The sequence below is a fragment of the Haliotis cracherodii genome, unplaced genomic scaffold (genome assembly GCF_022045235.1).
Source record: "Haliotis cracherodii isolate W230 unplaced genomic scaffold, xgHalCrac1.p SCAF_3, whole genome shotgun sequence".
Classification (NCBI taxonomy): Eukaryota; Metazoa; Mollusca; class Gastropoda; order Lepetellida; family Haliotidae; genus Haliotis; species Haliotis cracherodii.
In genome coordinates this window covers 58,867,288-58,893,278 of record NW_027266286.1, presented here as the reverse complement: position 1 = coordinate 58,893,278, position 25,991 = coordinate 58,867,288, and the positions used below count along the sequence as shown (strand labels likewise).

Here is a 25,991-nt window from a genome sequence, read left to right as displayed (position 1 = left end):
TAATATAAATTATGGACATGATATACATTTATACATATATACATCAATATACATTTTTGACATTATATGCATTTATACATATATACATCAATATAAGTTATTGACATGATATACATATATACATTAATATAAATTATGGACATGATATACATTTATACATATATACATCAATATACATTTTTGACTTTATATGCATTTATACATATATACATTAATATAAATTATGGACATGATATACATTTATACATATATACATCAATATACATTTTTGACATTATATGCATTTATACATATATACATCAATATAAGTTATTGACATGATATACATATATACATTAATATAAATTATGGACATGATATACATTTATACATATATACATCAATATACATTTTTGACATTATATGCATTTATACATATATACATTAATATAAATTATGGACATGATATACATTTATACATATATACATCAATATACATGTTTGACATTATATGCATTTATACATATATACATCAATATAAGTTATTGACATGATATACATATATACATTAATATAAATTATGGACATGATATACATTTATACATATATACATCAATATACATTTTTGACATTATATGCATTTATACATATATACATCAATATAAGTTATTGACATGATATACATATATACATTAATATAAATTATGGACATGATATACATTTATACATATATATATCAATATACATTTTTGACATTATATGCATTTATACATATATACATCAATATAAATTATGGACATGATATACATTTATACATATATACATCAATATACATTTTTGACATTATATGCATTTATACATATATACATCAATATAAGTTATTGACATGATATACATATATACATTAATATAAATTATGGACATGATATACATTTATACATATATACATCAATATACATTTTTGACATTATATGCATTTATACATATATACATCAATATAAGTTATTGACATGATATACATATATACATTAATATAAATTATGGACATGATATACATTTATACATATATACATCAATATACATTTTTGACATTATATGCATTTATACATATATACATTAATATAAATTATGGACATGATATACATTTATACATATATACATCAATATACATTTTTGACATTATATGCATTTATACATATATACATCAATATAAGTTATTGACATGATATTCATATATACATTAATATAAATTATGGACATGATATACATTTATACATATATACATCAATATACATTTTTGACATTATATGCATTTATACATATATACATTAATATAAATTATGGACATGATATACATTTATACATATATACATCAATATACATTTTTGACATTATATGCATTTATACATACATACATCAATATAAGTTATTGACATGATATACATATATACATTAATATAAATTATGGACATGATATACATTTATACATATATACATCAATATACATTTTTGACATTATATGCATTTATACATATATACATCAATATAAGTTATTGACATGATATACATATATACATTAATATAAATTATGGACATGATATACATTTATACATATATACATCAATATACATGTTTTACATTATATGCATTTATACATATATACATCAATATAAGTTATTGACATGATATACATATATACATTAATATAAATCATGGACATGATATACATTTATACATATATACATCAATATACATGTTTGACATTATATGCATTTATACATATATACATCAATATAAGTTATTGACATGATATACATATATACATTAATATAAATTATGGACATGATATACATTTATACATATATACATCAATATATATGTTTGACATTATATGCATTTATACATATATACATCAATATAAGTTATTGACATGATATACATATATACATTAATATAAATCATGGACATGATATACATTTATACATATATACATCAATATACATTTTTGACATTATATGCATTTATACATATATACATCAATATAAGTTATTGACATGATATACATATATACATTAATTTAAATTATTGACATGATATACATTTATACACATATACATCAATATAAATTATTTTCATGATATACATGTATACATATATCTATCAATATACATTATTGACATGATACTATTAATATTAATAGCGGGTGTTGATTGTTTGAACACTCACTGTTTACATGTTGTGCTGTGAGACCACCAACCAATTCAAACACCGTTGTCGAGATCTCAAATCACAACAGACCTCACTGAACGTCTGTGTTTGTGCATTGGTATTTGTGTGAGATCGAAATGGGTTATATTTGAATATGACCAGGCCCACTTGCTCAAAGCTATCTTAGCGCTAAGATGATCGTAACTCCCATACTTCAACATAGGCTTACAATAGTCTTAGTGCTAAGGTCGTTTTGTGCAAGTTGGCCCAGAAACCTTCTAACTATAACGAATATTGGCTGTACTGTAGTATTGTGTATGACATTGCGTAAACCCATACTGACGTGACAAATTGACCCACATATATAGGAGTAGTAGTGGCAGTTATAGTTACAGGTGAGGTGAGGTGAAATGGGGTTTAATGTCGCGTCCAAAATTATTGCACTTACATAGCGACGTGCATGCACCTGTGTGTGTTCGGCTGCTTGTACTGGTCCGGACTGATACCGATTGATAGTGCTAGCACAATGAGATACCACGTCGTAGTTTAACATGAATACCGCACTCAGACGCAGTATACTGACTCCGGGCCGACCAGTCCTTGTTTTAGCCCCTTAATGTCAGGGTAACAACAAGTACCATCTTTTAACGTCTTTTGGTATGACGCGACCCGGGATCTAACCCCGGACCTTCCGCTCTCCGGTCGGACGTTCTACCACTAGGCCACGGAGACTGTGTATAGTTACAAAAGCTGTAGTTCTGAAGCTGAACATTAACTAGTAGTCGTAGTTCTAGACATAAACTAGTAGTAATTTGTGTTGTAGTGAGGTGAGGTGAAATGGGATTGCACTCCGCGTTCAAGATTATTCACAGGTAGCGTGGGTTCTATACTCCTCAGGAAGAAGAGAATGGAAATCGAGTTCACGCTAATCCACTGCCCGGGGTATTATTTTAGCTCTCAGAGCGTGCAACTTGTATATAGAGTCGGACACCTTGTGTATAGAGTCGGACACCTTGTGTATGGAGTCGGAAACCTTGTGTATGGAGTCGGAAACCTTGTGTATAGAGTCGGACACTTTGTGTATGGAGTCGGACACATTGTGTATAGAGTCGGACACCTTGTGTATAGAGTCGGACACCTTGTGTATAGAGTCGGACACCTTGTGTATGGAGTCGAACACATTGTGTATAGAGTCGGACACCTTGTGTATGGAGTCGGACACATTGTGTATAGAGTCGGACACATTGTGTATAGAGTCGGACACCTTGTGTATAGAGTCGGACACCTTGTGTATAGAGTCGGACACCTTGTGTATATAGTCGGACACCTTGTGTATAGAGTCGGACACATTGTGTATAGAGTCGGACACATTGTGTATAGAGTCGGACACCTTGTGTATAGAGTCGGACACATTGTGTATAGAGTCCGACACATTGTGTATAGAGTCGAAGACCTTGTGTATACAGTCGGACACCTTGTGTATAGAGTCGGACACCTTGTGTATAGAGTCGGACACCTTGTGTATGGAGTCGGAAACCTTGTGTATGGAGTCGGACACTTTGTGTATGGAGTCGGACACATTGTGTATAGAGTCGGACACATTGTGTATAGAGTCGGACACCTTGTGTATAGAGTCGGACACCTTGTGTATGGAGTCGGACACATTGTGTATAGAGTCGGACACCTTGTGTATAGAGTCGGACACCTTGTGTATGGAGTCGAACACATTGTGTATAGAGTCGGACACCTTGTGTATGGAGTCGGACACATTGTGTATAGAGTCGGACACATTGTGTATAGAGTCGGACACCTTGTGTATAGAGTCGGACACCTTGTGTATAGAGTCGGACACCTTGTGTATGGAGTCGAACACATTGTGTATAGAGTCGGACACCTTGTGTATGGAGTCGGACACATTGTGTATAGAGTCGGACACATTGTGTATAGAGTCGAACACCTTGTGTATAGAGTCGGACACCTTGTGTATAGAGTCGGACACCTTGTGTATATAGTCGGACACCTTGTGTATAGAGTCGGACACATTGTGTATAGAGTCGGACACATTGTGTATAGAGTCGGACACCTTGTGTATAGAGTCAGACACATTGTGTATAGAGTCCGACACATTGTGTATAGAGTCGAATACCTTGTGTATACAGTCGGACACCTTGTGTATAGAGTCGGACACCTTGTGTATAGAGTCGGACACCTTGTGTATGGAGTCGGAAACCTTGTGTATGGAGTCGGACACTTTGTGTATGGAGTCGGACACATTGTGTATAGAGTCGGACACCTTGTGTATAGAGTCGGACACCTTGTGTATAGAGTCGGACACCTTGTGTATGGAGTCGAACACATTGTGTATAGAGTCGGACACCTTGTGTATAGAGTCGGACACATTGTGTATAGAGTCGGACACCTTGTGTATGGAGTCGGACACATTGTGTATGGAGTCGGACACCTTGTGTATGGAGTCGGACACATTGTGTATAGAGTCGGACACATTGTGTATAGAGTCGGACACTTTGTGTATAGAGTTGGACACATTGTGTATAGAGTCGGACACCTTGTGTATAGAGTCGGGCACATTGTGTATAGAGTCGGACACCTTGTGTATGGAGTCGGACACATTGTGTATAGAGTCCGACACATTGTGTATAGCGTCGGACACCTTGTGTATAGAGTCGAACACATTGTGTATAGAGTCGGACACATTGTGTATAGAGTCGGACACCTTGTGTATGGAGTCGGACACCTTGTGTATAGAGTCGAACACATTGTGTATAGAGTCGAACACCTTGTGTATGGAGTCGGACACATTGTGTATAGAGTTGGACACCTTGTGTATGGAGTCGGACACATTGTGTATATAGTCGGACACATTGTGTATAGAGTCGAACACCTTGTGTATGGAGTCGGACACATTGTGTATAGAGTTGGACACCTTGTGTATGGAGTCGGACACATTGTGTATATAGTCGGACACATTGTGTATAGAGTCGGGCACATTGTGTATAGAGTCGGACACCTTGTGTATGGAGTCGGACACATTGTGTATAGAGTCCGACACATTGTGTATAGAGTCGGACACCTTGTGTATAGAGTCGAACACATTGTGTATAGAGTCGAACACATTGTGTATAGAGTCGGACACATTGTGTATAGAGTCGGACACCTTGTGTATGGAGTCGGACACCTTGTGTATAGAGTCGAACACATTGTGTATAGAGTCGAACACATTGTGTATGGAGTCGAACACCTTGTGTATAGAGTCGAACACATTGTGTATAGAGTCGAACACATTGTGTATAGAGTCGAACACATTGTGTATAGAGTCGGACACATTGTGTATAGAGTCGGACACCTTGTGTATGGAGTCGGACACATTGTGTATAGAGTCGGACACATTGTGTATAGAGTCGAACACCTTGTGCCGGTGCCGTAGCAAGCCGGGGGGCAGTGAGGTCAGTTGCCCCCCTAGATTTTTTTATAGAAAACAGTTTTATTTGAATCAAGTTGGTGACAAGTGATACTTGTACAAAATATTAGCCCAGCCACCCCAGCCACCCCTGTCAAAATAAGTTAAGTACGGCCTTGTTTGCATAGAGTCGAACACCTTGTGTTTTGAGTCGAGCGCAATAGAAGTACAAGCATTGTTCCTACCCAGATCCCTGGGACCTCGGTTGTGACAACAATAACACGTGGGGGTCCATGGCGATAACAAAGGCAGCTTACATCACAAGTGGAGCAAGAATGATCAAATCCCAAGTGTTTTTTATAGAAAAATACTGGGGAAAAGATAAAAATGCCTGAAGCAGTTTGTTAAAGACTTTCAACTTGTTCCGCATGGACGAGTAATACTTTTCAGGACCGGCATTGTTTCAAACGAGTAGCGGTCGAACAAGTTCCAAACCAGTTTGTTCAATTGCATAATATGAAGATTGACAATTGACAATTAGCCACAAAGTACTTTCTTGACAAACGCTACTTTCATTTAGGTTTTTGAAAGACATTACGAAGTGATATACATAAGGAAGAGAATTTATATATGTCAACTTTATTATCTTTTTTCATTGCCTGATGAAGAAGTCAGTACATACTCCGAAACGTTGTGTTCCTCATTACAAGGAAGTTGACATCCATAAATTCTATTTCTTACCTTCATACCAACATATTCATGTGCAAAACACGAGTTCACACAACTTGCCTACTGGTGTTTACCTCCTCATATTCAGTATGAAAAATGAAATACTTGTAATATACATAACTGTAATAGCAATATTGAAAAGCTGACCACGTCAACAAAGCCATGCGCGCGATCAGCTGTGGAACCCATCTGCATGTTATAGTGTGGACGAACATTCAGTCTCTGAAATCTTATATTACACAATATTCTTCTTGACTCTAAAAATATAAAAATATTTCCCTATACTGATTTGTGGAATAGAGCTAGCTTGAGCTGGCTAGACTTGCTTTTGTATGCGTTTCTAGAATATTTTTTTCATAAAATAAATAAATTATTATACGGTCATGGTGTAGGACTAGCTATAGTGTGGTATTCACGAAAGACTAAATATTTCAATCAATTCACCAACTGACTTTTACATACATTTGAATGATTGACTGACAAGTATTGAGAAGTTCATAAGGACCCAATGACATTACAATAGACTTATTATTTTGGGACTGGAAACCAGGTAAAGATTTCTCAGTCAATTTGTAAACTGACTGAAATAATTAGGCATTTTGTAAATTTCCTAACTGAATCAAGCATTTTACAAATTGACAGTAACAGATACACGCAACGTGGTGTCCCTAGAGTATTCCTAGTATAGGTTACCCGTGAAGATTCCGGGGTAGAATAGGTCTTCAGCAACCCATGCTTACCGTGAAAGGTGACTATGCTTGTCGTAAAAGGCGAATAACGGGATCGGGTGGTCAGGCTAGCTGACTTGGTTGATGCATGTCATCGGTCCCAATTGCGTGGATCGATGCTCATGACATCAATCACTGGATTGTCTGGTCCAGACTCGCCTATTTACAGACCACCGTCATACAGCTGGAATATTTCTGAGCGCGGCGTTAAACAACAAACCAACCTTGTATAGGTCTCCAGTAAACAAAAAAAGCCATTCTATAACGTCATGGAGCCACGTCACCAATAGACTTTCATGCACGTTCTTAAACTTTTATTTACGACTGATATGTCTGTCATATAATTCTCATCACTTCTTGGCATGGCTTATAATCCTTGTATAAGTCCAAAAGCGAAAAATCCCTTTTTAATTAAACCATAGCCTTGCTCCAAGGCTGTACTGAAAGAAAAGTCCATGGATGTGTGGTAATTCTATCCTCCTAAATGACAAGTCTAGATATGTGGACAGTATAGACTCCAGTCTCTTATAGGGACAATTTGTTATTATTTACATAATCTAGAACTTACGATTTAAACTAATAGTTATTGCCTTAGAGACTTGTGCAAGTCTAATTAAATGAATGTGTTGATGTCTGCAAATCAAGCTATGCACTGAGTTACGCTCGAGGCTAAAACATTTTCAACGAACTTCGCGGAAACATCGCGCACACCGCCCCAGCAGGCCAGGCTTCCTACAACTCCCCGCACCACCGTGCCAGTCACTGTCGATGTGAGGAGCTGCACTTTTTCTGCCTGCGTATAAAGCTCCCTGGCCCACTGGCAACGACTTACTTCTTGGAAAAGTCACGTCTGATAGAGAGCTAACACTGCACTTTTCAACCATGGCGGCAAGCAAAGGACATAACAACGCCAACGGAATTATCTCCGCAATTGTGCTAATTTTTGGTGAGTATTATGAAAGAATGTCGTTTTTCTGTTTTTGTGAACGAAAGGATTCTTGAGCGACACAGCTGGTAGTGGATAGGTGAGCTTGTGTCAACAAGCATGGGCATCCGGTTCTCAAAACCGAGGTTGTTGTTTGCATATCTTATCACACCTACACACACGAAACACTACTTAAACCCTGTTGTATGTCTGTATTTCCTGTAACAATAGTATTTTCCTGATCTGTCAAGGGTTCTTATGGATGTTAGTTCCTAGAAAAACAGCTTTTCAACTATATTTCAACAATGGACGCTAAATATCGTATCAGCCGTCCATGGTGTAATCAGACCTGATTTAGGTCCATGTGGAATATACCAGACGCAGTGTGGAAGGGACGGAATGGGGTGAAATAGTTCCATGAAAATATTTATTCATATGGTTTTGTTGCTTTTAAACCACGGATACATGTTTACAGTTTGTTCCTAAGAAGTGGCATCCATTAATTCATTGTAATTAAAGTTTACTTTAAAGCCAGATTTCAGGCACGTTGTGACAGACGAGCTAGATTTCGTAATTGTGAAGCAGAGATGGAGCACGTCGCTTCTGCGTGAGCTCGCTGAACACGGCCCGGTGAAACGGAACAATAACGATCAAATATTGTCCGTCGTGACCCAGTGGGGCCGAGGGCAACATTCGGGGATTTTTTAAGGGCCCTTGTCTTCTGTTTTGTGTTGAAATACCAGCGATGTTATTGAACACATCCCACACGGCCTCTCGGTCTCGGTCTCGGTCTCGGCAGTCTGGGAAATGTCTTTGTTGGTTAACCGCGCAGGCTAGAATGACGTAATTGTTATTTGCTCTCAGGGTGGCGAAGTAAATATCCTCTACAGTGCCCTGCATGTATGTCTGGGTTTACCGGTCCAGTAAAGCTACCATACGTCACAATACAGACCTGGACAATAGAATAGTCAAGTCATTGATAATTTCTTTACAATCCCTTTTATCGATATTTATTATTTTTAAAACATAAGGTTAATTTGGCACGCAATGTTCACAAACGAGAAAGGGAACCGTTACACGACATCTGGGACTAGGAAATTACTACGTGCCTGTAATATATGAGCTAATTCTATTTCGTTTTTTAAGAAGAACGGTCACAAATTGTATAAAATCGCGTAGTTCTGTCACTTAGGGGAAGACATGCTTTCATGATATATAAATTCATGTTTATGTGCATTTAGTGAATATGAATAGGTTTCGGGACCTCTCGACCAATCAGAATTTCCTAAATTTGTATACCAAATTTACTTTGTAAATATTACTGCCTGACCATACAGAAACACGTACGTTTCGTATACTATTCACTATTCCTTAAGCACCAAAATAGTACTCTTTAGTCAAAGGTGCGATCCTTGGCAAATGAGGAATAGTATTTATCCTTTTATGACCCGAGACTGACCACGTGGTTGAAGTAACCGATAGGCAGTCGTGATGGACGTATTGTCACTTTGCTCGTCTGGACTGGTTTGGATCGTTGGTTGTTTAACGCCGCACTCAGCAATATTCCAGCTATTTTACGGCGGTCTGTAAATAATCGATTCTAGACCATACAATCCAGTGATTGATATCACGAGCATCGATCCACGCAATTGGGATACGATGACATGCATCAACCAAGTCAGCGAGCCTGACCACCCGATCCTGTTAGTCGCCTCTTACGACAAGTATGGGTTGCCGAAGACCTATTCTACCCCGGATCTTCACGGGTCCTCTTCTGAACTGACCAATACATTCTGACCGACGTCACCCACTCGCGGAATCGGAGATGGAAATAAGCAATAGCCTGTTTTAATAAGGGCAGGAAGTGGTATCATGAGTGGTATTGCTATATACGTTATCACTACTCGGGCTAGTGCACCTTCCAGGTTAATTCCCATCCCTGTTGTACTTTAGTCCTTCAACTATCATTTTCATATTCTAAAATATTTTTATTCGAACATGGAATATCACAAAACTTATGTTTCGACAGGTAAATGATTACTCGATATCTATTTTTGTGGCGTGATTGTGTGTTCAATGGAAAATAATCGTGGAAAACCGGGTGGCATAATGAAGGCTGACTGACTCAAGTATCGTTCAAGATAGCTTCGACCATATCCAGAAGGTCCTGTAAACCGAGATAGACACAAGATAGACACAAGATAGACACAATTTTTATGGATAACAACTTCTTTAATACTGTAAAAAGGCGACGTTTCGGTATAGATCCTTATACCGTTGTCAAGCAAGACTGAATGAGGGACATAGTGCAGAATATATATAGCAAGTGGATGATTAACAATAGAGGATTAACAGTAACAACAAGGGCATACAAGAGTGGGATAACATAGGTAGGTGTGACAACAAAGGGATTATGCTGTCACAACACGATGGACAGAAAACACATAGCTAGAAGCCAATGGGGGCATGAAGCCAATAAACAGGTGATTATTGGTTGATGAGTTCATAGTAGGCGGATGGGATGAAATAGCCTTGATCTGTTGATTAATGGCTTGTGGCGGCGAATATGGACTGCTTCTGTTAGTTTTCTTTTGGTGAAGTCATGGAGGTTGTTGGCGAGGATTTGGACGTTGTCCCAGTTGATGATGTGGTTGGGACAGTTGATGATGTGGTCCGAGATGGCTGATTTGCTGTCGGATTTGATGGTGGAGGTTTTATGCTCTTTGATTCTGGTGTTGATTGGGCGGGATGTTTCACCTACGTAAGATTGCCCACAGTTGCAGTCAATTTTGTAGACTACACCTATAGCCTCTTGGGGTTTAGATGTGTTCCTGCCGTAGGCTCTTAGCAGGGTGTTGAGGGAGTTGGAGCTGGTGAAGTGGGTGTCGATGTTGGCTTGCTGTTTGAGGAGGCGGCTGATGATGTGGGAGGATTTTCCTATGAACGGGAGGGCGATGCGGAAGGGCGCTGATTCGGGTTTAAGGGTTACAGGTCTGTGGGCAATCTTACGTAGGTGAAACATCCCGCCCAATCAACACCAGAATCAAAGAGCATAAAACCTCCACCATCAAATCCGACAGCAAATCAGCCATCTCGGACCATATCATCAACTGTCCCAACCACATCATCAACTGGGACAACGTCCAAATCCTCGCCAACAACCTCCATGACTTCACCAAAAGAAAACTAACAGAAGCAGTCCATATTCGCCGCCACAAGCCATCAATCAACAGAGATCAAGGCTATTTCATCCCATCCGCCTACTATGAACTCATCAACCAATAATCACCTGTTTATTGGCTTCATGCCCCCATTGGCTTCTAGCTATGTGTTTTCTGCCCATCGTGTTGTGATAGCATAATCCCTTTGTTGTCACACCTACCTATGTTATCCCACTCTTGTATGCCCTTGTTGTTACTGTTAATCCTCTATTGTTAATCATCCACTTGCTATATATATTCTGCACTATGTCCCTCATTCAGTCTTGATTGACAACGGTATAAGGATCTATACCGAAACGTCGCCTTTTTACAGTATTAAAGAAGTTGTTATCCATAAAAATTGTGTCTATCTTGTCATCCGTCAACTTCTAAGTAATGCCTATCAAACATGTTATCCTGTAAACCGAGCTGTTATGTCAGCGAAGCCGAATGGACTAAAAGGAAAGACGCTTTGAACCCAGAAGAAAGAATGATCACGTGACAAAAATAAATTGCTGTTGGATTTCGACTCCGTATGAAAACATTGATCGTGGTTAAGTAGTCCACATTTACCAATGTGGACCCGCTGCGCTTTTAGATATCATTTTCATTGGCACGTTTTTCATAGGGATTATTGTCATGTGTTTCCGTATGATACATATCGTACAATAGGATTACGAAACGTATTATGCAGGCATTTGGTGACTAAAACATTGTTTTTGTTGTGTAATGTTTGATATTTACTCGGAAATAAGCCGTCAGTCTTAAGAAAGGCGACGTGTACTGGTGTAATTTCGCTCAATGAAGTATAGTGTACGAAAAAGGCGACTATGCTTGTCGTAAGAGGGGACTATGCTTGTCGTAAGAGGCGACTAACGGGATCGGGTGGGCTGGCTCGCTGACTTGGTTGATGCATGTTATCGTATCCCAATTGCTCATGATATCAATCACTGGATTGTCTGGTCCAGACTCGATTATTTACAGACCACCGTCATATACCTGGAATATTGCTGAGTGCGGCGGTAAACAACACACCACACAATCAAAACTAGTGTATGGATATAGTGTTTGTATGAAAAATGGGGCGGTTCACTTCCTCAGAGCCACACGATTTGCAGCCATGTTTATGTAGGTAATCACCCACACGTCTGATTACCCGGGTCTACACTTGTTGGGAATGTGAATCAATAGTTCATTAGGAAATCAGACATTGAATCGATGAGTGGAGATTAAAATAGTTCCTGCCTTGGGACTTCACTTGCATTTTTATCAGGTCGATATACCAAGTTATTACCCATATAGGCTCAAATATGCAGTGTAATAACTTTTTGATATTTGCACAGTGTGCAATTAGTGATTCTCGAAGCTGATTGGTCAGTGGAACAAAGATCAATTTTCATTGGACAACGGAACTTTTTTTCTCTCATCCCATTCATTCACAAATCCACGCCTTTCCCTTCAGATGTTTTACGTGCTACAATCTCACTGATTCGAGATTTTTAAGACAAGACACATAGTTTCATATTAACAACATGATTACACATTATCAATTTTTCCTTTTATTTCACATGATTTTCATTTTACAGTAAAAACCAAAACTACGTCCCCTTTTGTAAACAAACATGGCTGGCCATTTGAGACCTGTCAAAGTAAATGACCTCGTTAAAGCGGACGGAGATCTGACTGACATGAAAAGTTATTCGTATAATTCAACCTCTGAACACATTTAATGTCTTTGTTGTCAAAACTGAATATGGCCAGACTGAAGTTCCACGATTCAGATTGTGATGTTGCCAGAAACTGTTTCTAGGGCGCCAAGATCATCACCACCAAGTCCTGGTTGGCGTGTGTTAGAGGGCTTGCTGTGTGATGAATTTTTCGACCACCCGAATCCAAAAAACCGGACTTTGTATAGACAGGTTTGCCTTTGTGAATGATGATGACATCGATAACTGCCAATGAAAATGAAAACACAATGAAAAAGTCTAAACTTGACAAGTTGACATGAACTTAGTTCACAAATGTACAAAGGTAAGAAAAGCTTGAAAAATATGACTTCTCACACTTTCAACGATGGCCTGCGAATAAAAACAAATTCATTTTGCAACGACATTTACACTTTCCGAAAGACATCATAAAGATACACTATTTCGTACAATTTTGTAACGTTCTGTGAAGAAATGAGGACGTGACACTTTTTTATACAATGTATACGTTTTTCGTAACCGCGACGTCTGCAAAGTACGGTGCTGAGCGGTATGCAGGCTGACTGACGTCCGCTGACCATAATTATGACTATGAGGGTTAATGACACAGGAAAGGTGCAACATTATTTTTTGCAAATTTATTTTTTCCTCATGCACATCAGACAGTTCAGAATTCGAACTGTCTACTTTGAAGGAGATAAAGGGTAGCATAGAGTGTTACCTTAGCGACATGATTACCAGCATCTGGTTGCAAAATCGACGCACTTTGCTGAACTCGGAGGTTTTGAAATCAAAACAAAAATAATTAAAAATACAAGGAAAGGAAAACTTACCCCAGTGAGCTGATCCTATGTCCGATATTGAACTAAATGAACTCCGTGAATGCGGACAGCTTAGCACCAAATCTCCAGATACCGTGTTTGTCTATCAACAGGTATTCGACCATTATGAATCACATCAAAATATCAACAAACTCCCGTCATCTGACTGTGTCCACTACGCGTTTGACAAATCCTCCTGAAATCCCACATGCCCATGTTTCCCATCAGTGACACTTGTCTCAAATCACAAACGATGTTAATTAAACTTGTTGTCCGGATTAAACTGTAACCGGTTCTCTTGTCATTCCTGGTTTCGGCTGTCTCATATCTGGGTCAAGTCGGGTCATTCATTCCGACACTGTGACAGCAATCGTACTTTTCAAAGTTTAGCTTCTTTTCGTAACTTTTCTCTAACAAACAAGACTTCTGTACATTACATCTATGTTGTTGTTATAGGTTTTGGCATTTTTGTCAAATGACACATGAAAAAATTGACAGGTTTTCCGTGTTTCCTCTTCTCAATGTGAAATGCATGTATCTGCCGATGCACGACGGGGGCTGTCTGTCAGTGACGCGATCTTGTCAAAACAAGCTTTGATTAAAAAACCTGATGAACCTTTTTGGAAACCTGTCTTCTTTATTAATGCTAGATAGTGTACGCTGTGTAAATCGGACAGAAATATAACTGCAATAATGTGATCTTTACAATTTTTTAACAGAACTATATTTTTCAAGCGTAACAACACTTTAATTGAGTAATGCGGTTGGAATGAGTGGACAGTGTTTTTTCACACGCGGATTGATACAAAACAGCTGATTCTTGATCGGCGACAGTTGATTGTTTTTTTCTTGAAACATGTCTTTAATATGAATATGGGTAATAAATAGAATAACTCACTCGGTACGAGTGATTACGGAAAATATGTCACTCGTGAAATTAATGTTTTAAGTTCCTCGCTAAAGCTCGGAACTTAAAACATTAATTTCACTCGTGACATATTTTCCGTAATCACTCGTACCTCGTGGGTTATTCTATAATTAACTATCCGTTATGACAGGTGATTTTTTTTATTGATTTTTTTATTCTCCACGTAGTTATTTCTGCCTATAATACTTTCCTGTGACACTGCAATGAGATGACATACTTACACATAGGACACTGGCTACCCGGGTGTGGACAGGGTAATGCTGATACACGGGCGTTAAATTATTTTGAAGGGTTTTGCCTTGTGTTGAGCTTGATTTATCGTTTCTTGTCAGCAGTTTGTGCCCGAGACATAATCTTATCGTAGGCTCTATTCTAACTTGTATGCTTCAATTACCGTTACTAGTTGATATAGAGGAATTTCTAGTTCGAGGTTCAAGTTTTCTTACTACAAGACGCTAATCTTGATGCAGTAAATTGGAGTTTTAGTTGTCTCAACTTGCCACGCCCATCTGCCATCGACACTATTGTCATGATCTTCTCCGCGATTGGCTAATTCAGACACACCTCCGAACTTTCAGCCAATCACAGAGAAAGATAGAAGAATGAGTCAGAGCAAATGCACGTAATATCCGTGTTAAACACTCGTGAAGATCCAGGTAGAACAGGTCTAAAGCAACACATGCTTGACGAAAAGGAGACTATAGGCTTGTCGTTACAGGCGACTGACGGGATCTGGCAATCGACTTGGTTGATATGCTCGTGTCAATCATGGTTGTCTGGACCAGACCGCCGTCACTTCGTTGCTTTGCTCCCGATAGTTTGAGAAACTTCCAGGGTCCGGGTGGGATATTAGGGTGTCGGGTACCCGGGTAGGATATTTGACCCCGTCCCAGCCCTTGTAAATAATGGGGTCGTGTTCAGTGGCTGGAACGTGTGAAGAATGTGTATGTCGGGCGTTTTGCCACGGGCACAGTGGAGGGATCAGTCTTTATTGCCCAAACACCACAATCTCGTTAAAAATCAAATCTTAGGTCTCACTACCGCGATACAAAGACCTGAGGACATCCCATTAGGTGTCGCTTCAGAACGACCAATCAGAGCTTCGCTTACCAGATACGGAAAGTGACAGTCGGAATGCGTTTTCCTAACGTGCAACCTAGAAAAAAATATCTGACAGATATTTTATTTTCGTCTCGCCGCTGTACATCCTTAAAAACATGCATAAATAGACGTTTATACATAAAAATGATAATATAGCAGCACACACTAAATGGATGATATATACAGAAAATAGCTTTCTGCGTTGTAATATTAAAAGCAGGTTTTGGCAGCGACATATACCTCATCTTTTAAAAAGGACACACAATTTCTCATTTTTTGACAGGTTTGAAAAGTTGGAAATTTTAGCCGTTATACTCGTAAATGATGAAGATCTTTGATCATCGTATAAGGAACATTGGAATAAAACATGTTTTTCATCTTCAATATGATCATTACAGTTAAAGCGCACTCTCTTCCACCTTTAAATTAATATATCTGCCTGTTTCGATTCTTAAAGGTGCAATAATACATCTAAGTGTTGTAAAGACAGATCGGCAACTCCGGGGTTTATAACTCTTGACAAGGTTTTTTGCTGTGAAAACTTATCTTTAAAAAATATATACGTGAGGAGTTTGCTTGTGCCAGTATGAACATAATCTTTCCATAAACGTTCCTGCCATCATATCAGATATTTTTTCCACGAGGACATCTTGTATTTTGCTGGATATAGCTTTCGTATGTAAACCAGTGGTGAGGTTGAATATATGCTGTATGTTTTTTTAGGTCGGCCAATTTTGCCGACAAACGTGCCTTCCAGTTCTGGTGATGGGCTGCAAGTCTTTCCGCCCGTAAAATGACATTCTTGTTAAATCGATTAGGCATATTTTTAAAAAGACACCACTGTCTAGCTATACATACCCACTGTCTGACAATCGGTAGTATCCCCATTAAAACTCAAATTAGGTGCATATCTTCCCACACCCCAAAACACACTCAAACAAACCTAGACTAAGATTTAGTCTCTGAAATCTTATGTTACACAATATCCTTCTTGACTCTAAAAATAAAAAATATTCTCTATGCTGATTTCAGGATAGAGCTAGCTTGAGCTGGCTAGACTTGCTTTTGTATGCAATTCTAGATTTATTTATTTTTCTTAAAATAAATATATTCTACGGCCATGGTGCAGGACTAAAACCAACCCTGAAAGCCCTGTGGTGTACTGCATTAACAGCAGATATATCACGGTTACCCCGTACAGATGCGCCGTAACTAAGGACCGTACTCACCGTAGTGTCATTTTAGGGTTAAAATGCGTACCTCCGATTGTCTTAAACTTGGAAATAAGTAATCTGATATCTGATTTGGCCGCAGTCTTTGCCATTACGTTATAATCCATATTCTCGGTCAACTATAAACCCAGGTAGCTGTAACAGGTAACAATACTTAAAGCCGAATTACCGACAGAAAACTGTTTTGTGATTCTTGGGACGCTAGGATTTCTAAAATGTACAACATGAGACTTATCAAAGTTAATAACGGTATCATTGGTTTATCACGGGGTATTCCGATCGACAATTACGGTCTTGGCGACTGAATCCATAAAAATCATCTTCAGTCTGTTGCTTCAATGGGATAAAGATTTGAACGGAAAAGACTTTAAGTACTCCCATACAATCTCGTCCTTCTGTTAGACAGTCCAGAATGTGCTTTTAGTGCAGATTTTAAATTTTGAATCGAGAATGTCAAAATGTTTTTCAAAGCCTGGTCGCAATTTTGGAACCAGTGCCGTTTAGCTCGAGAAAGCTGCTTTCTTATAGGCTAATGTCAAGTTAATCGCGAAAGGTCGTTCTGACGTGACCTGTAATGAGATATCCCCAGATCTTTGTTTTGCAGTCGAAAACTAAAATTTGATTTAATAAGATTGCAAATCCCCACTGATTATAAAACCTTACCCAAGCAGTGACGACTTGCAATATACTGTGAGCATGTTGACTTCATACAATGCCACATATGCCAACATTTACTGAGCATTAAACACCAAAACACTTTATATATAAATTAATAAAGTGTTATAAGTGTTCGTTACATTAGTTTTTGTCACAAGTGCCATTCAGTGTTATGAAGAATGACAGCTAGCAACCTGTCCCACACCACCCACCTTCCTGCAGCCCCTATCGCACGGCCTACTCGCCCCACACCACCCCACACCACCAACCCACCTTCCTACAGCCCCTGTCACACGGCCTACCCATCCCACCCACCTTCCATCAGCCACCCGCCGTTATATTGCTGGAATATTGCTAAAAGCGGCGTAAAACCATTCTCACTCCATCAGCCAGTATCTTGCGGTGTCTAACCCACCTTGTTTCTTTCCAGGGATCATTCTCAGCGTTGTGCTGAGTGTGTTGCTGAAAAGGGCGGAGAAGATCATCTCCAAAGAGTTGAACAAAATGAGCAACAGCGACAGCAACTTTGGAAACCAGTTCCATAGTAGCAGCTTGGACAGCGATTACAACACCAACAGCTATGGCGATGCGCCCATATGGGCCCTTGGATTTGCTGTAAGTCTATCAGAGTCGCATCTGAATATTAATCAACTTCCAAACCAACCTTCAGTAATCCAAATATATTTCCTCTTCATCCCCCCAAAATGCGAATTTAATTTTCCAGATTCTATCATATTACCATAGTTATTCATCATGCCACGACATATTAAGTATGGTAATATGAAATAATCGGGTGATCCTTACCTTCTTTGGAGTTTTTTGTGTGAACAGATTAGCTTTCCAATGTAACATCAGAAGTACCACATTAAAGTATTTGTAAAACCACATGTATTTAAGCGGCCACATTTTGTGACAGTTACCACTGGTGGGGCAGGATACGCCACCTTTTTGCGAACACCTGGTATCATCACTATTTGATAGCCATTCATATAAACACGTGCCCATGATGGTAGGGAAGGAATCGTACATTGTATTCTGCCTCTACCAGATATTTGTATATGTAAAGTGTTTTTGTTGCTATTATCTATGTGAATGGACTGTGTGCACCGGAACTGTGCAGGTATTTTCAACTGAATGAAATGCCCCCGTATCGTCTGTGTACCAATCCTTGAGATAGGAATACAAATATTTTACTGTAGGAAAATATTGCTTCTGACCCGTGAAGTTCCGGTAGAGAATAGGGTCATCAGCCACCCATGCTGCTTGTCGTAAGAGGCGACTAACGGAATCGGATGGCCAGGCTCACTGACTTACTGTAGTTGATGCATGTCATCGTATCCCAACTGGGTAGATCGATGTTTATGTCAATCATTGGATTGTCTGGTCCAGCCTCGATTATTTCCAGTCCGCAGTCATGTAGCTGGAATATTGCTGAGTGAGGCGTTAAACAACAACAACAAACGAACACATTTGTTCTGTTTCCCTGTGAGCTAGCTAATATTTGAAACATTTCAACAATTGTACAACCGTATTAAATGACTTCTAAGCCATTTCCCTTACAAGGTTTCTTACTGTTTCAGTACATCGTCCCTGGCCTGATTGGCGTCATCTCGGCCTTCACCAAGCAGAAGGGAGTGGTACGTTCTCACATTGTTCGCTGACGCCTTTGTCCAGTACAGTAAACTATGTTTCTAACGAACACGCTTATTACGAACTGACGGATATAACGTGCTGTTTTTTAGGTCCCGGTCAGTTGATGTACATATGCTTTTAATGAACTACGGTTATAACGAACTAAAACTAGTGGTCCCTTTGAGTTCGTTATAACATCGTTTAGTATATATTGTATTCTACTTCAATGTACATTGGTAGGGGTTGGGTAGCCTAGTGGTTAATGTGTTCGCTGGAATGCCCGGGTTCGATTTCAACAATACCATATTGCTGAAAACAGTCATTTAAAAAAAAAACTAACCCCTCTGGTCACGACTTGGCTGAAGTACTTCCGATGTGTTTTACTGGCTAACTCGCCCAACTCACTCGCCCAACTCACTCTCCCAGAACATATTCTCATGTTCTCTGCTCGCCAGTACGTCACGTTCACATTATCATATTCTCTGCTCGCCAGTACGTCACGTTCACATTATCATATTCTCTGCTCGCCAGTACGTCACGTTCACATTATCATATTCTCTGCTCGCCAGTACGTCACGTTCACATTATCATATTCTCTGCTCGCCAGTACGTCACGTTCACATTGTCATGTTCTCTGCTCGCCAGTACGTCACGTTCACATTATCATATTCTCTGCTCGCCAGTACGTCACGTTCACATTATCATATTCTCTGCTCGCCAGTACGTCACGTTCACATTATCATATTCTCTGCTCGCCAGTACGTCACGTTCACATTGTCATGTTCTCTGCTCGCCAGTACGTCACGTTCACATTGTCATGTTCTCTGCTCGCCAGTACGTCACGTTCACATTATCATATTCTCTGCTCGCCAGTACGTCACGTTCACATTGTCATGTTCTCTGCTCGCCAGTACGTCACGTTCACATTATCATATTCTCTGCTCGCCAGTACGTCACGTTCACATTATCATATTCTCTGCTCGCCAGTACGTCACGCTCACATTGTCCTGATCTGTGCTTCAGTACATCACACACATGGTGTTCAGCATCATCTCCCTTCTCGTCATGGGCATCTTCTTCATCGTTGGAATCCTGGCCATGGCAGGAATGGCCGTCTCTCACCCCAGCCAGTGTACCCCGATAGGAGACAAGTGTGTGTGCACGTAAGTCGCCGGGCGGATGGATGGATGGATGGATGGATGTGCTATATTCAAGCTTGTTAGGGAGCACGGTTGGCCCAGTCGTCTAAGGCGCCGCGATTCGCTGTGCAGAGTTGCGTCACTTGGGCACGCCAGAAACCTATGATTGTGGGTTCGAATCCGGTTCGCCCTGATTATGTTTCTAGGTTTGTCGTGCTCGTGGGTTTCACCGGAGTGGTAAACGTCTGAGACCTGCATCACTTCGGACTTTCCTCCCACATTAAGCTGACACACCGTGATATAACTGGAATACTTTTAAAAGAGGCGTTAAACCCCACTGACTCACTCACTCACTCACTCACCCACCCACCCACTCACTCACTCACTCACTCACCCACCCACCCACCCACTCACTCACTCACTCACTCACTCACTCAAACTCGATATCGACAGATTAAACACAATACACACTGGGTTTTGTTTGGTAATATGATCTCCGTTATGTCTTCAAGATAAGCTATCCCCAGCCCTCTCTGCATAAGGACCAGCACTGAGCCTGTTAATAGAATGTCATTTTGTAACTTGAAACTTCACAATCTCTGCTCAGATCCGAGCACATTCTGACCACTGGAGGAAAGTAAAAAGTGCACTTGACATTTTTGTTATTGCTATCAGTAACATTCCTTATCGGCGGAATGGCTTGTTTTTTGCTTTATAAGTGTTAGTACACATGCAGCCATATTCTTTAATTAATCTTCACGATATCGTTATTCTATTTCAACTGGCGAGGACTTAAAAGCCCAAGATTTTTCTTGAAATGATATGTTTAGGAATGAAGGACTTATACACAACCTTGTGATTTGGCGGAGTTGAGGATTTTTTAAGACACAGGAGAGCTTAAGTCACTTTTTTTTAAAAACGAGGAACTGAAAAATGTAGTTACTCCTAAGGACATCCAGCAAGTACAGCGGACAAATTATTTTTTCCCCAGTTATTTACAGAACATTCCTCTTCAAAACAACCACCACCACCACCCAGAATTCCAAATGGTCGGCCTCCAAGATGCTTCCGGTCATCTGACTTGTGTTGTTTTACATTGCAGAACCGATGACTTCACTACCCCAACGCCCATTGACATGTCCTGTGACGACATCAACAGCATCTACGCCATGGCTATTGTCCTCGTCCTCGTCCTCGTCTTCGCTTGGATCCTGACCCTTGTCTGCACCATCCTGTCAGGCATCCTCGCCTGCAGACATGAGGTAATTGCATCCCACAGTCATTTTTGTTTCTTTTTGTCCACACTCTAAAATAATAGGTATAGAAAGAGATGATTGTGTCTGGACCAGTTCGGTTTTGACGTTACTGGTGAAGATATGGCGTAGAATAGGTCTTCAGCCACCCATACTTGCCGTAAAAGGCGACTATGCTTGTCGTAAGAGGCGACTAACGGGATCGTGTGGTCAGGGTCGATGACTTGGTTCAAGCATGTCATTGTATCCCAATTGTGTGGTTCGATGCTCATGTCAATCAATAGATTGTATGATCCAGATGCGATTATGTACAGACCACCGTCAAATAGCTGGGATATTGCTGAGTGCAGCTTCAAACAACAAACAAACCAAACCAGTTTTGACCGACATTGTGTGGAAAAGCAAGAATAAATCCCTGAAACATAAAATTAGTTAAGTGTGGCCTTATGTGCCACGTCCCACCTTGTCGTGATTGAGGACATCAGCCAAGTCGCTTTAAATTACAGGGAGCCCCACGTAACCTACAAAACAACCCATGCGAAGTTATAGCTATATCCGTTGCAATCTGAGAGGGGCGCTGGGTATAGCCATGATTTGATTCTCCACATGGATCCAATGTTTGACGCCCACTTTTTGGTGTCTTGTGACTGTGCTGGAATAATCACAACTGAGGCGCACAGGCAGTTTAAAAACGAGCGAGATATGGACAGTCTGAGTTGTTGGTAGTTTCTGCTATTGTTTGTTTGTTTGTTGTTTAACCCAGCACAAGGCAATACTCCAGTCAAATGATGGCAGTGTGAAAACAGTCTTGACCAGACAATCAGTCCCTGCTATAGTTGGTTGGTTTGTTGTTTAACACTGCATTCAGCAATATTCGAGCTATATCACGGCGGTCAGTAAATAATCGAGTCTGGACCAGACAATCCAGTGATTAATATCATGAGCATCGATCCACGCAATTGGGATCGATGACATGCATCAACCAAGTCAGCGAGCCTGACCATCCGATCCCGTTAGGCGCCTCTTACGACAAGCATAGTCGCCTTTTACGGCAAGCATGGGTTGCTGAAGACCTGTTCTACCGGCATCTTCATGGGTGTGCTAAAGCACCTGCCTGGTAGTATGTGGCATTGAACAGATAAGAGTTGGATATTAGGTATTTTGTTATTATTTTCTTTAGAGATAATTTACTTGATATTGTTCTGTGTTCTTCATCTGACCTTATGACCTCAGCTGATATTATTCTTGATATTAATAGAATTCCAAATCATAGATTTATTTTGTTTTCCACAGCCTGTGGGAGGAGTTATCATCCAAAGAACCCCCGTGACGACAACCGTGATCCAAAGCCACCAGGTGGCGGGGGCGAACTACGCCCATGTTCCGAACTACGCCCATGTTCCGAACTACGCCCATGTTCCGAACTACGCCCATGTTCCGTACCAGCCCCCCGCGACTCACGACAACGCCAAGCTAGTGATCAACATGGAGGGCTAGACATGGTGCTCACGGTTATCTGCACACACAGAAAGAAAGACACCGTGCAGCATGTACAATACCATACCGTTTTCCTTTTTAATACTGTTGCATGTTTTATCGGTAAGGGTTATTCAAGAGATCTGATGTAAGGCACATCATTTTGCTGAACGTTCACATGCCAGACATTTCTCCCAGTAGCTGACAAACGCTCTCAGCCCATTGTCGTCATCGCTGTATTCCAATTAAAAAGCCAAGGGAAAGGCTAAAAGTTCCTAAATCATGGTGAACAGTTCTTAAGATTTGACCAGTGACTTTTATATTTTGACGTGAAACGTTTCTCCTGTGTAACAGAATTATACCTTTAGTGTTCCGTTATTTTCTTCTCTTGTAAGCAAATGTAAGTAAAGTTTGTATTTGCTTTTCAGCATAATAGACACACACCAATAGGTATCTTAGTGTTTCTTTCAGATGGAAATTTACAAAAGAATTTCTTTTAGCGTTGGTTTTATTCTTGATTTCTAAGTTTACTTTTTAAAGTATTTATGTGGATATTAGTTTCTTAACTCACGAGCTTTTGTATCTGCAGCCTTTGAATCCTTTGCCCTGACTGCTCTACTCTAGGAACCCGTGTGCTAGTTGTATATCTTTGCGTTCTACAAAACACATCCTGGCCAGGTTATGTTGAAATCATGGACGGCCATCAATCGGGAAAACTCCTATGCCTTGTCTGTGCAATAATACCGAATGCGGCCTTAACAACGAACTATACGTGTCTACGCAGATCTATTGTCATTAACTCATAAAGCTGGAATATTGCTGAGTGCGGCCTTGCAAACAGCAACTCAAATAGCATACAAGGCATAAGCCATGTTAGTTAATGGGAACTGACAGTTTCATTTTGGCAGTATGTGGTCCTAAGGAAGCTTTGTTTGTTTGGGACAAAGTATAAATCAGTATCTGTATCTGGGCGGTCGGGTAGCCTAGTGTCGGGTTCGATTCCCAACATGGGTACAATGTGTGAAGCCCATTTCTGGTGTACCCCGCCGTGAGGTTGTTGGAATTTTGCTAAAAGCGGTGTAAAACCAAAACTCACTCACTCAATATCTGTATCTATCCTTGGATTTAGAGTTATTTTACGTATAGCCTTGTCAGCATTTCCGTCTGTGTTGCTAGTTTGCCTGTAGACACTGTCTAAATCTGCCTAAAAATACGCTCTTACTGACTGAGTCTTTAGCTAGGGACTAGCTAGTTCATAGGTTTTGTGTTTACGTGCAGGTGGATGCGGTTTGATGGTAATGTAATAATTGACCATTACTGTTTCTTGACACTCCATCTCCGCCACCTATACAGTTGGGCGTGTAACCCCACAGCAGTTTTAATGAAGGCCGTTTTCACGTGTTATCAGGCATTATCACGCTGAAATGTACACGTGCTCCCGCCACAGCCTATGAACTTGTTTTTTCTGGCCTTTTAATTTTGTATGTTCTGGGATACAAATGTCTTTTCTATTTCTTGCTTTGTTGAATGTTTTTAGAAAAAAATAAAATGTATTTCTAAAGCAGTGTTTTATCATTCGTAATACGTGAATGTATTTTTCATGTGTTTGGAACTGAGTTTGAGGATGTGATAAGACCGTCTCTCCCGTTCTTCTTATCAGGGAACAGCGTGACAATGCAATCACTTCTATCATTACAATGAGAGGGCCGTGAAGATTGGGGTTAGAATAGGTCTTCAGCAACCCATAGGGCGGTCGGGTAGCCTAGTGGTTAAAGCGTTCGCTCGTCACGCCGAAGACCCGGGTTCGATTCCCGACATGGGTACAATGATACATAATTGTTGTGACAACATGCTACAGTGCAAGATATGTTCTCAAAAGGATAGTCGTGACAGAAATTAGTCTCAAAATCAAGATATTGGATCAACTTTTAGTTTGTTCATATTCTGTTAAGAGACTTCTAGGTATCGTATGTCCCTGAAGCACTGAAAAAGTGGGATTCCCTTCTGTAATAAGCTAATCGATAAATCAACGATTAGTCACGTTTGTTTTCAAGAATTTATGATTACTCGCAAATACTGACGTCGGTTTTCTGGGGCAGCATTTTCTGGATGGAGATATGGTTCTGCTGGCTATACTGAGGGCGTCAAAACCCGATGGATAGAGGTTGTCCAGCGTATAAACCGAATGAATATTAATGTATCCGCTTCAGCCCGAATATAATGCACGGGCCGCATGCATATCGCATGTAGAGAACTGGACTCGACCGCCGCCTTGTCAATTTCGGACGTGCAACACGTCATCGTGACTATAACGATGCCACGCTCTCAGCTGTTACTTTCAAAATTCAGAAGGCATCCTCTATCTGTTTAGATACTGCAAAACATATCCGTTTATGATCTTTTAGAAAAAAAATAAAATTTATCACACATTGCCAATTATAATTGATATCACTCTCAAGATGTATGACTTGGAAATAGTGTCATAGGCCCCATAGCCAGAGCGGTAGCGAGTTGAGAAACATTAGCGAAATGTCAACCCAGTTGGGGAACATAGGCATGACGTCACAGGTCCAATTGTACCTTAATGAAAAGTGAACACATATTTTAAACAGCCACAAAATGTCGCACAACGCGTATCAGGATAATAATACATGTAGATACCTTAGAATGATATGCTAACGAAAAAAAAGTAACTGCTTCATATGAAGTGTAAATGTCCTGCCATATTTGGTCATTCGTCTGAGACCGCCTCCGTGGTCTAGTGGTAGAGCGTCCGCCCGGAGAGTGGAATGTCCGGGGTTCGATCCCCGACCGCGTCATACCAATAGACGTTAAAAGATGGTACTTCTTGTTACCCTG

At 40.0% G+C, this 25,991-nt stretch overlaps 1 protein-coding gene and 1 pseudogene across 2 annotated transcripts; both read left to right on the top strand.

Moving 5' to 3' along the window:
- Window positions 1–3,206: 3,206 nt before the first annotated feature.
- Window positions 3,207–5,060, top strand: LOC139475576 (zonadhesin-like; annotated as a pseudogene).
- A 2,760-nt stretch (window positions 5,061–7,820) lies between these two features.
- LOC139473888 (uncharacterized) lies at window positions 7,821–24,693 on the top strand. Of its 2 annotated transcripts, XM_071256683.1 has the most exons (7): window positions 7,821–8,008; window positions 18,063–18,247; window positions 19,213–19,269; window positions 20,288–20,427; window positions 21,506–21,665; window positions 22,950–23,060; window positions 23,097–24,693. In XM_071256683.1, exons 1-7 carry the CDS (start codon window positions 7,945–7,947, stop codon window positions 23,151–23,153), a joined length of 774 nt encoding a protein of 257 aa, XP_071112784.1. In that variant the 5' UTR covers window positions 7,821–7,944; the 3' UTR covers window positions 23,154–24,693. The 2 variants fall into 2 exon arrangements, with proteins under 2 accessions (XP_071112784.1, XP_071112783.1); XM_071256682.1 differs by having other exon boundaries at window positions 7,822–8,008; window positions 22,950–24,693.
- Window positions 24,694–25,991: the final 1,298 nt, after the last annotated feature.

Excerpts from the sequence above, each read along its gene's own strand:
- LOC139473888 (XM_071256682.1), top strand. The coding sequence starts at position 7,945 with ATGGCGGCAAGCAAAGGACATAACAACGCCAACGGAATTATCTCCGCA. Across the intron at positions 8,009-18,062 it reads CGCAATTGTGCTAATTTTTG|GGATCATTCTCAGCGTTGTG; the intron begins GTGAGTATTATG and ends GTTTCTTTCCAG. Across the intron at positions 19,270-20,287 it reads TCACCAAGCAGAAGGGAGTG|TACATCACACACATGGTGTT; the intron begins GTACGTTCTCAC and ends TCTGTGCTTCAG.